The sequence below is a fragment of the Amblyomma maculatum genome, chromosome 5 (genome assembly GCF_055883805.1).
Source record: "Amblyomma maculatum isolate TAMU_Amacu chromosome 5, ASM5588380v1, whole genome shotgun sequence".
NCBI lineage: Eukaryota > Metazoa > Arthropoda > Arachnida > Ixodida > Ixodidae > Amblyomma > Amblyomma maculatum.
The window spans coordinates 78439104-78453663 of NC_139348.1; the positions used below are offsets into that span (position 1 = coordinate 78439104).

The 14560-nt window shown below is 48.2% G+C and overlaps 1 protein-coding gene across 3 annotated transcripts in view; it reads left to right on the top strand.

Moving 5' to 3' along the window:
* nonC (serine/threonine-protein kinase Smg1) overlaps positions 1–9055 on the top strand; it is a 172389-nt gene extending 163334 nt beyond the window's left edge. For all 3 annotated transcript variants that reach the window (XM_084603825.1, XM_084603826.1, XM_084603827.1), the window contains 7 exons: positions 2166–2429; positions 3164–3244; positions 3789–3917; positions 4793–4937; positions 5630–5722; positions 6876–6982; positions 7675–9055. In XM_084603825.1, the coding sequence (XP_084459951.1) occupies positions 2166–2429; positions 3164–3244; positions 3789–3917; positions 4793–4937; positions 5630–5722; positions 6876–6982; positions 7675–7752 (897 nt within the window). In that variant the 3' untranslated portion in view covers positions 7753–9055. The remainder of the gene's footprint in view (positions 1–2165; positions 2430–3163; positions 3245–3788; positions 3918–4792; positions 4938–5629; positions 5723–6875; positions 6983–7674) is intronic.
* Positions 9056–14560: the final 5505 nt, after the last annotated feature.

Consider the following 14560-nt stretch of genomic DNA (forward strand, 5'->3'; position numbering starts at 1 on the left):
GTTTTTCACTATCGCACACATCTGAGCGATGACCAAGTTCCCCACATCTGAAGCAAACTTCATATCTTTTTTTGACCAATCGACATGGCATAAGCATGCCTTCAATCCTGACAAATCTTGGGACTTCAGGTTCCAAAAAGGTGATAATAATAATGGAAGTCTTCCCCATCCGCCGCACCCCAGTGACCGTTGGGTTCTGTGGATCCTTCCTCAATGCTCTGAACAACTGTTCTTCCGTGAATGTATAACAGATCCCCTGGACGACTCCTCGGCCGCAATCGTCCGGTGCGATCAAATTGGCCACCACTTCATGCTCCTTGTCATCGAGTTTAAAGCAACGGATTGCGGCTACCTTCACGCCTCGACTAAAGTCCAAGGAATGAAAGAGCACCGTACCTTGCTTTTCGTTGACACACCATGAGTCCAGCTCCGACCAGCTGATTCCGGCAGCCATGGCGAGGGCCTCACTAAGCAGCGGGCCCGACGTGCGTTTAATGACGGCTAGACCTTCACGAGGCCTAATAATCACCTTGATACCTTCTTCCGGGAACCTCGGAAGATTCATAGCTATTGACCGTTCAGCCAATTTTCTTCTAGTTGCTTTAGCAGCGCCATGAGCGGCTTCCCCGTTTGGAACGCGGTGTTGCACCACCTTGTCCTCCTTGGAATCATTCAGAAGCGTCCGCTTGGTTTTCGATTCAACCTTTTTCCTGAGCGTTTGTACCCAGGTGCTGTCGTAGTCTTCTGGATCGAGGCCAGTACCTTCTACGGTCACGTGCATCGTCATTTTTGGTCCACAAACGCGCCGGTAGACCGGCGGTGAAGGGGCCTCCGGGCCGGTCTCCTCGGCCTAAGCCGCACTAGGCCTAACGGGCGCTAGCGTTTTGCAAGTGGTCCGCACAAGACCGACAATAAAAACCAAACTGCTGCACTCACAGTCACAAATTCGATGTCCACAAGATCACGACGCCTTCCGACGCACAATGGCACCACTGAAACCAAATTCTGATGAAAATTTCTGGCACATCGAGACAAAAAGTGTGGAGCCGAAGCAAAACGCGTCCGCACTCCTCAGCCCCTGGTTGCCAACCTCAGCCTGCCATGACATTTGAATTCATGTTGCCCCTACACCACGGGCGGGAGCTGCCAACTCGGGTCACTCCTTTCATATAGGAGGGTGATAAGAGAATCAGCCTGGCAGAACCATCTCGTTACCCCTACGACACGCACGCGCGTCCATACGGCTTGGTTGAAGCGTGTATGTGGGCTGGTAGCTTACACTCTCACGTCCCTTAAAGGTCGTTGACATTCCTGGTCGGTTTGATGCAGTTACATTGTCGGTGCTGAAGTCTGGAGAGCTGAATTTGTCTTCCGAGTCGTCACTGTTGCTGTTAGCATCCACAGATGAGCACTGAGATGCATCAATATCCGTGGAAACTGCCGCTTCTGAGCAGCAGCAGCGTGCGATGTCGACGCCATTTTGCAAGCAAGGAGCGCCGGTTACATCTTATAAGAACTGGCGCGACACAGCAAAAAACTATAAACAGAAAGCAAAATTGAAAAAGGGTTGTTCTATTACCCACTGGATGCCGCCACTTGTCAGAGACCGCTTCGAAAGGAGGAAAATTCGAATCATGAAACTATCGACAGCGGGCTATCGATGGAAATAGGTGCGGACAGGAAAGTGGTAACCAAGTCAGTACCCTAAACAGGTGATGATAGAGACGAGCGCTACTAGAAGACATTCCTCCATTATATGGAGCCCCTCAGTCTACAAGCGGTTGTAAGTTATCAGAGTGATCCCTCAAAACGAACAACTGCGCTATCGAACAATCCATCACTTCACTACGCTTTTGTCTTCAGCACTTTTCTTAATCCTTTCTCTTGAGTGCAACACCTACTCAGTGGCCAGCTAGATGTGGTGCACAAACCGAATTTGAAAACTTGAATTCAGCTTACTCTTGTGTCTTTTTTTTTCTGGTTTAAACTAAGAGATCTATCTCTTAGACTCTACGTGGTGTGACTGTTGAGGATGAATGCATTATAGAATAAGCGCTTATGTGTGCTCAGTCCCTCCCATATGTGGCAGGTTGCTTCCTCAGTGGAGCTTGGCCGAAGTGGTCAAATCGGCGTGGGATGCGTGACCTTGAGTTCCTTGTGTGCAGGCGCTGAGCTCGATTGCGTCAGAGGTGTACGAGGCGAGCGAGGCACTGCTGCTGCACGAGTCGCTGCGCACGCGCACCACGGAGGCCCTGTCGTGGGACGCGGGCCTGCTGGGTCTGCTGAACCGCTGCCAGGAGAGCTGCATGTTGGCTGAGGGGGCCTCGCCGCCCCTGTCTCACGCCGAGCAGCAGCTGCTGCAGCTGCAAGGGGGCGCCCCACTGCCAGCCGAGGCCAGCGTCGAATGGCTGCGCTCTCTGCTTGACAAGGTGCCTGCCCATCCACCGTTCATGTACCAGTCTGACCTGATAGCAGACTTTTTTACAGCGTGTTGCTTCTGGAGCAATGTTTGCAATTTTTTACTAGACCTGCAAAAAAAAAAAAAAAAAGAAAGCAGGCTTTTTATTAGTTCTTATAAAAGTTTTTATAAATGATGGATGACAAAGCTTTGGTGCGCAAACAGGTCTCCAAAGTTGCAGCTTTTTGAAATGGCAGAAATGACGTTTTTCACCTATAGTGTTATAAAATTCTTTTTGTTTTCTTTTTTTTTTTCTGAAAGAACTATCTGTATCTTGCAAAACTAAGGTTCATTCCTTTGTGTCAAGACATTTACCCGCCGCATATAAAATATATAATTTAAAGCAAAAAATGGTCATGGGACCTCGATTACTGTTTTTATCTGTTGATGTGCATTATGTGCACATTGCTATTTTAGAGTCCATCACTTTGTAAATAGAAAAACAAAGCACCACCAAGGAAAACACGTGCACAGCGAACTCATCATCTATTCTGCAGAGCACACTCTTCTCGACGCCGTCTGGTGCATTAATGCAACACAGCCTCCTATACATTAGTGTGCACAATGCTGCACCGAGTTGAGCTGCAGGTAATGGTCCTAGTCGAGCTGGGCATGCACAAGAAGGCTGCACGACTCTCCTGCACGAATCTCCGGTACGAACCTCCTGCTTCACCCTTGACACATAGTGCCTTGTGCTCTTCCCAGGTGGCGCTCAGTGCCTGCCGAGAACAGCTGGAGCAGGCCAAGATAAGCAGTGATGCCTGCAGGGAAGCCCTCCAGAAACAGGTGAGAGGGTCTTTTACTTCTTCGAACCATCCTGATACCCGTGGCCCTCACCTCCAGGCGCAGGAACATGCCTTGAAGTGCTTTCGTTTTATGATGGACATATGCAAGCGAACCGCATTCAGGTTGTGTGAGATGGCAACACCTCTGGGAAGAAATCAAAGTTTTAAGCTCCTCTGTTGCAGTGCGAGCTTAGTTTAGCGGTGTTTACATGGACCCGACCTGAGCGGGTTGAGTTGAATTATCGGTTCGAAAACCGGTTACTGGGTTCTTGTAAACGTTATCAGAAAAAACTGGAATCTTATGCCATCTGCTAGTTCTTCACCTTGACGCGAGGCGCTGCCATAATCTCTGCTCGTCAAGTTGGGTTCATGTGAACCCGCTGGGTTGAGTCCACTCAGTTTGACTCCTCAGTTCTGTCCTCCGCAGTCGGGTCCATGTAAACAGGGCTTGTGTCACTTCCAAGGTGGCGGGAACTGGGCCACGAAACCAGGAATGGTCCCAACCTGTCGAGTAACAGCTGCCGCCACGTCATGTTCATCCGCAGGTGTCAACGCTGCGAGTTGATGTGCTGGGAAAGCACCACGAGCTCCTGTCGGAGCTGCGCTCCCTCCTCAAGTCACTGGCACGCCATGAAGATGTGGCCGTGCAGGAATACCTGGCCACTTACCGCAAGGTAAACATCCTCTGCAACGCCACTGCTGCTTACTTAATCGTGACATTAGAGGGCTTCCAGTAAATGTCACTTGTCTGAAAGGAGAAGATTTGTTGGTTTATTGAACGATGCCGATCCGCTGCACATTGCTGTCGGAGGAATAGCACTTTGTGCTTCAGGAATGGATGCACGCTGCAGTCGATACAGCATTAGTATGGATTAAATATTGTGACAGAATTTGTGGCTTTGCGCTGCAGAAACTAGGTACATGAGATTCCATAACTCAGCTGCAGTCCTAACCGGATTTACTGCAATTAGCGCTATATGAAGAAGCGCATGCTTGTCAAATAGGGCCTGGTGGCTACTGTCTGAGGAACCAGTGAGCATGTCGATATCCGGGCCTGTGTCGTGCAGCTGAGTTGCCTGTGGACACCTCTCGCTGTCTTTTACTGTGCTAGATCTAGTCTGCGCTAAAAAGCCGTTGTCCGTTGTTCGGTCCCTCTAACCTTGATGCTCGTGACTGCGACACTGCTCGGCTTTGCTTCCAGGGTTGCACAGGCAGACTAGCTTCGATGGCCACTGCATGAAAGCATTGTGCTTATTGCTGGAGCCAGTAACCTCGTGTGGTTAACTGTCGCTTTCTCATGCTGCATGTTGGTTGCGGTCGCCATCAGCCTTCATGCATGCACAGTAGATCTAGAAAGCACCACTATCAAATTGCCCTCCTAAAGGGCACTAAAGGACCCCATTCATCATTTTTGCTGATGTTTGCCTGAAGCCCAGCCTTGAAACCCTAGCCTCGAACCAAAAGCGAAGTGAAGTGCTTTTCACTAACGCACATACTTTGCATTTTGTCAGCTGAGCTAAATATGCTGTCATCTTTGGCCGATGCCCAGTTCTCGGAGCGAGCGTCGGAGCTGGTCCGGACCCTACTGGCTCAGGATGCCACACCCACTGACGGCGTCCAGGAATCCCTGTTGGAGCTCATCGCCATGGTGCCCCGTGTCTACCTGGGGCTCACAGAGCTCGCCAGTGCCCAGGGTGAGGCCACCACTGCACAGCTGCTGCACGTGTTGCTGGGCTGTCATCCCAGCATTCAATGAGGACGACAGTACGGTTTCTTGTGGTACTCATCATCACTCAGAGCAAGAACTCTACACACACACAGTTACTGTACAATGACCTTAATGTTTGTTTCCAACCTGCATCCGAAATCACCAAAATGTTCCTCCCAGATGGGAATTTAATGGGACAGTGGTGCACTTGAACTTTGCTTATGCTGTGGCAGGCATGACGACGATAGAAGTCGCCCACTTCCAAAGTACAGCTCAGTGTCATAACCTCAGTTTCCTCAACCCCAAGGCTCGATGGGGTTGTTTTGTAAGCAGGCACCACTTCCACTGCGCTGCACTGCGAGCAGGGCTGCAGAGGCATTTATGATTTTAACGGACATTTACAATGCATAACCACGTGGTCAAGTTGCTCCACAATGCTACTGATATTGCTGCTTCAAAATGATTACATTTCTGCTCCAAGAGCTGCTTCAAACCGTATTTTGGCCAGCCCTCCCCTCAACAATGAAACGACGATTATATAGCACCATTTTTCATGGCTGCCTTGGCTTTCATGACTTGCTTGACTTCAGACTCGCCCACAGCGAGTCTGAAGAAGAGCGGTGCACCAACTTGTTGGGGGATGCATTGTCTTGTTTGTCGTTTGCTTTTTATTCGCAGATGGCCTTGACCAGCCCAAGAACGTAACTGTGAGCAAGAGTGTCGAACAAACACCTGACCGGAAAGTAAACAAGGACCCCAGGACAGGAAAAGGTCAGTGCAATGTCCCATTCGGCTGGGGCTACTCTTTGTTTGGTTTACGCTAGCAAAATAACATCTATTAGACAGGAAGGCTTTAGTTGTGCACTGGTTTCTTTGCCAGAAGCTAGTGGAAAAAGGAGGAGGAGGAAGAAGACTTAATGAGACGCAGTATTAAGCATCATGAATTTCTTGGGCCAAGGTCCTGGTCCGTTACCTAGTCCGAGGCTTGCCAAACCCGCTACATTGGGGAGAAGGGGGCTGAAAATGAGGGGAAATAAACTGCAATGAGGCGGGAGAAAATTCAGCAGTCTTCTGGTTCAAAATGTGGTGGCAATTTCCAGCGGGGGAATGAGGGGGCCATCGTATTGGGTGCTGTCTTTCTGATTAGTTGGGCGAGTTCAAATTTTTATTTGTACCCAGGAAATGGATCCAAAATGTGATCTGTGTGAGTGCAGGAAGCTTTCACAAGAGACAAAAACTGAAAAGCACAATGAAGTGAGCAAGAGTAACACTAGAGGCAACACATTACATTCAACTTCAAACTTTTTAAGAGCCAAGTACTGCTGCAAACTCCACCGAGAAAACAGCAAAAAAAGAGAAAAGCCGAAAATGCTATGATGTGGCTTGGCCAAAACTTAAAAAAAAAACTGAACAGGAAGTGAGGTTAAGCTAACCGATGAGCCTAAAAATCCTTCTAAAAAAGAAACATCCGATGAGCTGCCTTTTCCTAGTTTATCAACGCTTGAAAGGACAATTCTGTCAAAATTAATAGCTGTGGCTTTAGCTTGGAAGGCATACCACGGAGTCCCTTTTTTGTTTGTGTGTCGGGAGATCTGGGGCCGAGGTGCTGCGACACGAGACCTCGCACAGCACCTCTAGATCTTCAAATTAATTGGGCTGGTGCCTGTCTCCACTCGATAATATGCAGCCACATCTACATTGCAAGTTCTAAGATCATCGAAATTCTTCAAATTATCCAGGATTTGAAAGTAATGGGATCTTTTAATTATTGAGCTTTTACTGCAGCCGGAAATCCCTCTTATGCCTCTCCTGCAAGAAAGCTTTCCCTTCACAGGGTTTGATGGCATTCTTGACATTTCTGTGGGCCTTCTGAGGCAGCAGTTGGTTGTCGGTGTGTGACGGCCTGATTGTGTTCTGCCTGCAGCTCTGCAAGAGCGAAACAGCTATGCTGTAGGAGTGTGGCGGAGGGTGAAGATGAAGCTGGACGGCCGGGATCCTGACAGCAGCAAGCGCTCCAGCATTGCCGAGCAGGTGAGGACGATAGTGGGCATGGCCTGTCAACAGCGTGCATTGTGCACGTTAGATCTGGCGCTGGCGCGGTCAAGTTGGCAAATTTGAAATTTTGGTTTATAACAGGCTTTCAGCAGCATAGACATGCAACTATTGCCACTAGAAATTACATTGCATGTGTCTTGGAGCCCATGTGCAACTTTAGAGCATCAAAAAAAATTCCTTATCAGAAATGAACCAGGGTAGAACAAGAGGGAGATGGCTACAAAACATGAAAGAGCACTGAACAAGGGTTGAGGGGGAGCTGCACTTCGCAAGCCAAGCCATTGTTCAGACTAGGGGACTTGTCGCCATCTGGGCAAAGACGAAGATAAGTTCCCTTGTTAAAACATTGGCTCAGCTTGCGAACTGCAGCTCCCCGTCAACTTTTATTCAGTGCTCTTTCGTATTACCAAAAATGAAGTTACTCGAGTCAAACAAAACCCATAGTCATATGCCACCTCTGTGTGAAACTTTAGTCCAGGCTGTCACTGATGCTGAGGGAGGTGCTTATTCTGATTAGCTTGTTTCTAAAAGCAGTGCAATGTACTCGTCTCATACTGTATGTTGTTGATTTATCAGAGATTATACCCAGGCTTGCTGTATTTTTGGCCTGCCTTTTCCACCAACCTTGGAATTTATGGCATTGCCACACTTCCCCTTCGTTTGCCCAGGTGGATTACATAATCAGCGAGGCAACACGACTGGAGAACTTGGCCCTGCTGTACGAAGGCTGGACGCCTTGGGTGTGATCCGCCCCGCCAACCGCCCTCCCTGGGAGTGGGGGGCAGCAGATTCCTGGCTCCAGCATACGACGCGGGACAGAAGAAGCAGACGACGACCTACGATGGCTCCTGAGATCAGTGGCAAACGCGAGTGATAGTCCCCTCCACGAACCACCCGGCTGGGTGGGGAAAAAGCAACACACAAAAAAAAAAGTAACGGGGGGAGAGGATGGCTAGATGCACGCCACCTCGCAGTAAGGCTGTCGCCACGGCAGCAACGCCATGCGAACCCCCCCGTACGTCGACTCTAAGCAGAAAACTCTCCTCAAGTCTCTCTCTGTGCGACAGAAGCATCCGCAGCGGAAAACTACCCGACCAGGGCTGCCAGCATGCCCCAATATTGGCTGCAGCAGCCGTCTTCCTCTTCTCTCCTCACCGTGACCATCCCTCTTGCAGCCGGTTGCACCAGATACCCTTCGCACCGGACTCGGTAGCAGACGACGGCCAACCTTGCTGCTGCTCCTGCAGATGACATGCCTCCCAGCTTTGCTTGGGAAGGGCACGGGCAGTGCTGGTTGAAGCTCATGCGCACACATTTTCTGCGTCTGCTTTGGGGGCTGCTTGAGGAAGGAGTGTTGTCAGTGTCCGTTGGCAGATGGCACCACCGGCTGGTGAGGCGGAAGGGGGTCTCTCTCAAAGGTGGCGCTACTGGGTGTTTTCCGATTTTGACACCGCTAGTGGGAGTTGCCCTTTCAGGCGCGAAAGGCTAATGAATTTCTTCTTGGAGAAAGAAGCAGCGTTTAGCATGTGCTCTTCATGCGATTTCTTGGGAAGTGTATGACCAGAGCACGCTGTGTACTTTCGACTTTCACTCATCCTTTTTTTTTTTCAACCTGCTTCAATTATTTTAATTTGACTGAATGTGTAGCAACCCTTGCTAGCAATGTATTTCTCTCCTGGTTTCCTGTGTCCCCTCTGTTGTGGACATGTGAAGGTTTTTCCTTCTTTTTCACGTGTGCTAGAAGCTTGTGTGTGGTCAGAGCGCTGATTTAACGCAGAGACTTGGAGAGTTATTCATGTAGCTTGCAGACGTGTCCATCCTTTTTGTTTCCTACCCATCTCTGCATGAGCACCTTCATCTGTCCTGCCCCAGTCTTTGGGCAGGTTTAGAGCAAGAGCCTGCATTTTGGACAAGGATACGTTTTCCGTTCTCATCATTGTTTTGGGTGTGCTTTTTTCTGTCTCTTCGGGCCCATCTCATTTTCCCCCTTAGTATGTGAGAATGCACAAATAAAAAGTCTTACTGCAAATGTTTTTGGTGTGCGTTATTGAAGTGTTTGAAGGGTTCTTGAATTGTGCCCTGCACAAACGAGCAATAAGGAAGTTGAAGTGAATGTGTCTTGTCAAGATGAAGTTGGTATGCAGCAAAGGGAGGGAAATCTACAGTGTCCTTGGAATAAGAAAGTAAATCATAGGGTTCAGGTAATACAGCCTGTTTTAGAAGAATGAAAGCCATGCAGAACTTGGATGGCATTTTATACTCTGTGTGCATTGAACACATTTTCCATGGAAATGCAGCTAATTAAAAAAAAAAAATACATGTGAGCTATTCAGAGGTACAGATGCCATGAACCGAGCTGTAATATGTTCTATATAAGCCCAATTCCACCCTTTAGCTTATTTATACTAGACATTGCGATTGTCTCCTATATATTTAAATCTCGTTTTACCAACCTAGTCTAGCAGAGTCTAGCCGTCGCCAGCAATTTGACCGCAGCTGCGCGTAGCATGGCTGTAGACATGATGGCCGTAGCCTTTGAAACTCATCAGGTGACTAGCCGTCGCCAGCTTGGCGCATGCGCTCTCTGCAGCTGTGTCGCCATCTGACCACGTCACTCGCCGCGCGCTACACACTTTACACATTCCAGAAGTTAGGACTGCGGAAATATCCACCCCAAGATAGGTCCCTCATGTCCGCAGAGCAAGTCACCTGGCGCCGCCTGCAAGAACCACGTCTCCCAGATGGAGAAATCTCACGCAAACGGGAAATCGGAACCAATTCTGCAGAATCTGCAGTGACATAGGAACTTAAGACATATTCTATAGGAGTGCAGCCACTCCCCGGGCTACAATTTATTAAAGGATGCAGAAGCGTGGGAGACCGCGCTTCATAGCGAACACCCGGCGACACAGGCCAACATTGTCCGTCTGCAGCAAACCGTCGTCGACTAACCCCTGCCCCTTAGGGGTGACATCGGGCTCCCTGGATATATGGTACGTTGGACGCGTATACAAACCATATCCCGCAGGAGCACTCGAGCAGACGACGCTCTGACGCACAAGCACGTGACACGACGTCACGTTCTTTAAGTTGTTTTTTGCTTGTCCTTCCTCCATGCTTGTTTCTATTTTTTTTTACTCCAAAGAAAGATGACATCCGAGAGAAAAAAACGTATATACGAGCCCTGCGTGAAACGAAACTGAAACCATGAGTAGTCTCGTCACAGGTCGCTAGAAAGAAACAGCGTCGCTGTTACTCGTGGAAGTGACGTTGTGTCACGTGCTTGCTCGTCAGAGCGTCGTCTGCTCGAGTGCTCCTACGGTATATGGTTTGTCAATATGCCTCCGGGTGGGGGTCTTACAGGGCGGCCTCCCAATCTGCCATGCAGGAGTGGAGGTACCCTTTTTCTAAGACCACTCCCCCACCCAGGCGCCCGAAGTTTCTCACCCACGCTAAAGTGAGCTAGACCCATGCAGGTCTCTCAATGGCTTATGGCTATGATATGGCGGTTGCTGTCATGTGACTTTATGTCACCGCCGGGTGAGAGGTCTGCTAGATATGCGGAGGTCTGAGGCGGCAGCCGCGGCGGAGTCTCGATGGACGCTTCTACGTAGCATGTGGTGTGTCATATTACAGTGGACGAAGAGACCGGCCCGGTGCAGGGTGCTCAACGCTAGCGCAGAGTACCATGGAGATGCGCGCTGCTTTTGACTCGCGCAGTGGCACGGCGTTGCCAGCGCCGACGCTCTAAAACCCCTGTCGATGCTCTAGGGTATATATCTAGGGCAACTATAAACGTTGATCTAGGGTGCCTCGATGCGCGTACTCCGGAAGAGAGTGCGCGCATCAAGGCACCCTCCGACGCTCAGGAAGTGTCGTTGGAGTTGAGCCTTACGTCAAATTACAATTGCTGTTCGAGAAGACCATAACAGTCAAGCATTAAACTCAAGGACGACGAAGGAAACATATTTTAATCTTATTGGAAAGTTCGCGGAAATGCTCACTCTCGTAATCTGGACACATCGCTAGCGCATTGACTGTGACATAGGTATATTCACTGAAAAAAGCACTATCAAGAATTTGTGACGTCATTGCAAGTTTTCTGACGTTGGAGACAATGTTCTGACTTTTTAGATATGCTGCCATCAGTCCAAGCAACCCTGCCGTTGCTGGTCGGCTCCATTCTACTGCACCCGTACATGTACCGGCGTGGCAGTGTTCTAACAGTTCTAACGCACGGACAACACGATGGCTCACTGTGGCGAAAGGTATATTTGATATGGCCATTTTCACTCGCTAAAACTTGCGAAGGTTGCCGCCGACTGCGTGGTGATGGTCAGCGGATGTACGACCTGGTACTGTGTTGTCGGTCACCGCAGCCGAGACCAGAGTGGTCGCGCGGCGCAGCAGTGTAGCGCTCCTTGGCTTCGTACTATATGTTATCAGGACTTCATGCGACAGCAGCATGCCTGCACAAGTGTAGAGCTTTAGGCGACGGCGCCTCCGGCGGGTGCGCTAGGCAATGAACTGCGCTGTTCGATGTCTGCCCTACTCATCGCTATAGGCCTAGTCGGTTTCGCTGGACGGCACTTCGGAACGGGTGAGCACTGTACTAAAGGTTCGTCTTTAATTCGTCACCGCTTTACTATAGGAAGCCCATCTCATAATGAAATACGCTCGATAAGAGGCGTATTCGGAGACCGTCCTCAATCGGCCTAATTGCTCTCCACAAGTAGCGCCTGCGTCGACTGTTGCGGACTGTCATTCCTGGGCTCATCGAGACACACCGGCGCTTCGTGGAGATTGTACGCGCGTCCTGTGATGCAAGGAATTGTCGATTTCAATACACTGTTGCCAACACTATACTCGATAACCATTTTCATTCGCTAAAATTTGTGAATTTTCTTTCAACAATCACCGCGGATTCTGGCACATGACAGTGGCTCACAAGGGTGGGAACTTTAGCTAGTCGATAACGGTGATCCATGACATGAGCATGCAGCAGTGCCTCGAAAATGAAAAGTGTGCAACCAAAGCAGTGCCTCATTGCGACGAAAACTACAAACTTGCGAGTATTTACGCTAAGCAAGTTTAGACTAAATGAGATGTCTTCCGCTATTTAATTTTCCCGAGCCCCTCGTATAGCGCAGGAATTTGGGCGAAATGTTCACCCGACAAGCACCTCCCGATATCTTCGCTGCTACGAACAAATTTCTACGGTGTGATACGGTGTTGCTCAACTGTCGGAGAGCAAGTAGGCTTTAATGATCAGCCAGAATGAAGACGCCCAGAAGAAAATAATCCACCTGGCCCTGGACACCATTGATCCCAAGGGATTCCAGCCTGCTGTAAGGGTATAAAGATTCCTTTATTAGTTCAAATAAAATTATTCATCATAGCGACAGCTGTTGGCGGACGACAACATGTTTTTGACTAGTTTCTATAGGCGCGGTGTGACACGATCGCCAACACGACGCAAACATGTATGCGGATGCTGTTGACCAGCTGTTTCCGCAGAAAGCTCCGCCATGACAGTCACACTGCAGAACAAGCAGACGACGTGCTACTAGTTGACGTCGCAAGTTTTTGGTCAACGTGACATTTCAATGTTATGTCTTCTGTTTTTGACGTAAAGTAAAATCCTGGCGACTACAAACCGAAACCAAAGCTACTACGAACTAATAACCTAATAATACGATAATAAATTATGTAATGCGATTTCGTGCTCTGTGATTGCAGAATCGCTAAGCACTATTTGCAAAAGAAAAGTACAACACAAAAAATTGGTGTCTCTACCCTTTAATGTTCACGATGTATTCCCCTCCATACCCGTTCCAGTTTTTGAGGAAGGGTATCATAGAAATATTGAAAATGAGTCGGGATAAGACTGCCCACTGAGCGGTGCCCCTTAATAGCAAGAGCTTTACTCGTCGTCATCAATTCTCAGTATGACCTCGCGATTGGATAAAACGTCCTTGACCCACAGTTCAGTTCACAATTAGTGTCATTCAAATTTTCAAGACCTCAGTCATGTCTAACATTATCAAATGCCCCATTACGATTCAAATCTAGAACGGCCCTGACATTCTTTTTCATTGATGATTTTTTTTTAATAATTTGCTTCCTAGTTGCAAGGTGATATCCTTTGCAAGACAAGTGCGGCCTGAAGCAGAACATGATGTCTGCAAGGAATCCTCTTTCCTATAGGCACGTGGATCCCTGACTATGGTTTACATAAGTTTACCGACACACCAAGTGAGAGATTTTGTTGTCGGTGTCTATTGATTTTCCAGGTTTGGGAATGAAGGTTACTAAGGCATTGTCCAGTCCTGTTTTGAGTTCATGTAGAGCAAATTGAGCATCTTGCACAGTACGGTATAGTAGGGTGGCTGAAGGGTCCCACTGTGCTGTGCCATTGACTACCCAGGTGGTTGAAATTCATGTGAAGCTCTTCACTGCGGCTCCCCACGTAGGCTATGCCGCTTTGGGACAGTAAACCATTATGTTATATTCCACACAGTACTTGAATTTCTGGGTATGAATTTCCTCTTTTTAAAAAACCCACGCGAAAATAAAACAATACATATATTTTTGCATAGATGGCGCTGCCAGTCTGCTTGGCAGCGTCGCGAGCAGACGATGCTCTCTCTGCCAGCTGCACACATGCATATCCTGCAGGATGCATTAAAAGCAGGAAACTGCACTCGGAACTGTTCAAATATAGCCTTTGACTTCGTTGGTATTCAGATAGAGCGACTCAAAAGTATTCATCAGCGTAGTCTGACGCAGAAATCTCGATTGCAGAGCATATCGGCGTCGTGTACAACCTTGTAATGGACAAGCTTTGTGGTAATTGCAACTGCAGGAGACGGTAAGTGGGTATTTTAATATCTAATTTCAGACTATAAATGGATTTGACCAGTGCGCAGTATAAATAGCAGATTTCAGTGACTGGCTTTGAGCTTGCTTTCATTTTTGAACATTCGAGTTACAGTACCACTGCTTCGAAATTATAAAGGTTAATTGACAGGTGCCTTTCATCTGGTTTTTATTAAGGAAACAAAGATATGTAGAACGAATAATGCTCAGTATTCTGTTATTTTGCGCAAAAAACACGACACAAAGAAACGAGGTAGACAGGACAAGGAAGCGCTTGTCCTGTCTACCTCGTTTCTTTGTGTCGTGTTTTTTGCGCAAAATAACAGAATGCTTAGGCACCAACTAGCCTGCAAAAGCGTACTCGCAATGCTCAGTATTTTGCGGCGCATTTTGGTATCACCAACATTGCATGGCTTTCAGAACTCCCGCTAAAAGATTGTTCAATACGCGGCGCTGGTAAGCTGAACTTTGATTCTATCGCATGCTTTGCATGCAATATTAAATAAGCTGCATAAAATAAATAATAAATTGTGTTTGTGCTTGAATTTAAGTTTGCTAAGGCTACAGTGGTTTAAAACTTGTGAAAAATAAAACAAGAGTCAAAACTGTGTGAAACCGAAATCGATGAAAAGTAGCGCCACTTTTGGCCTTTAACGGAAAGAGCGTTCTTTGCAA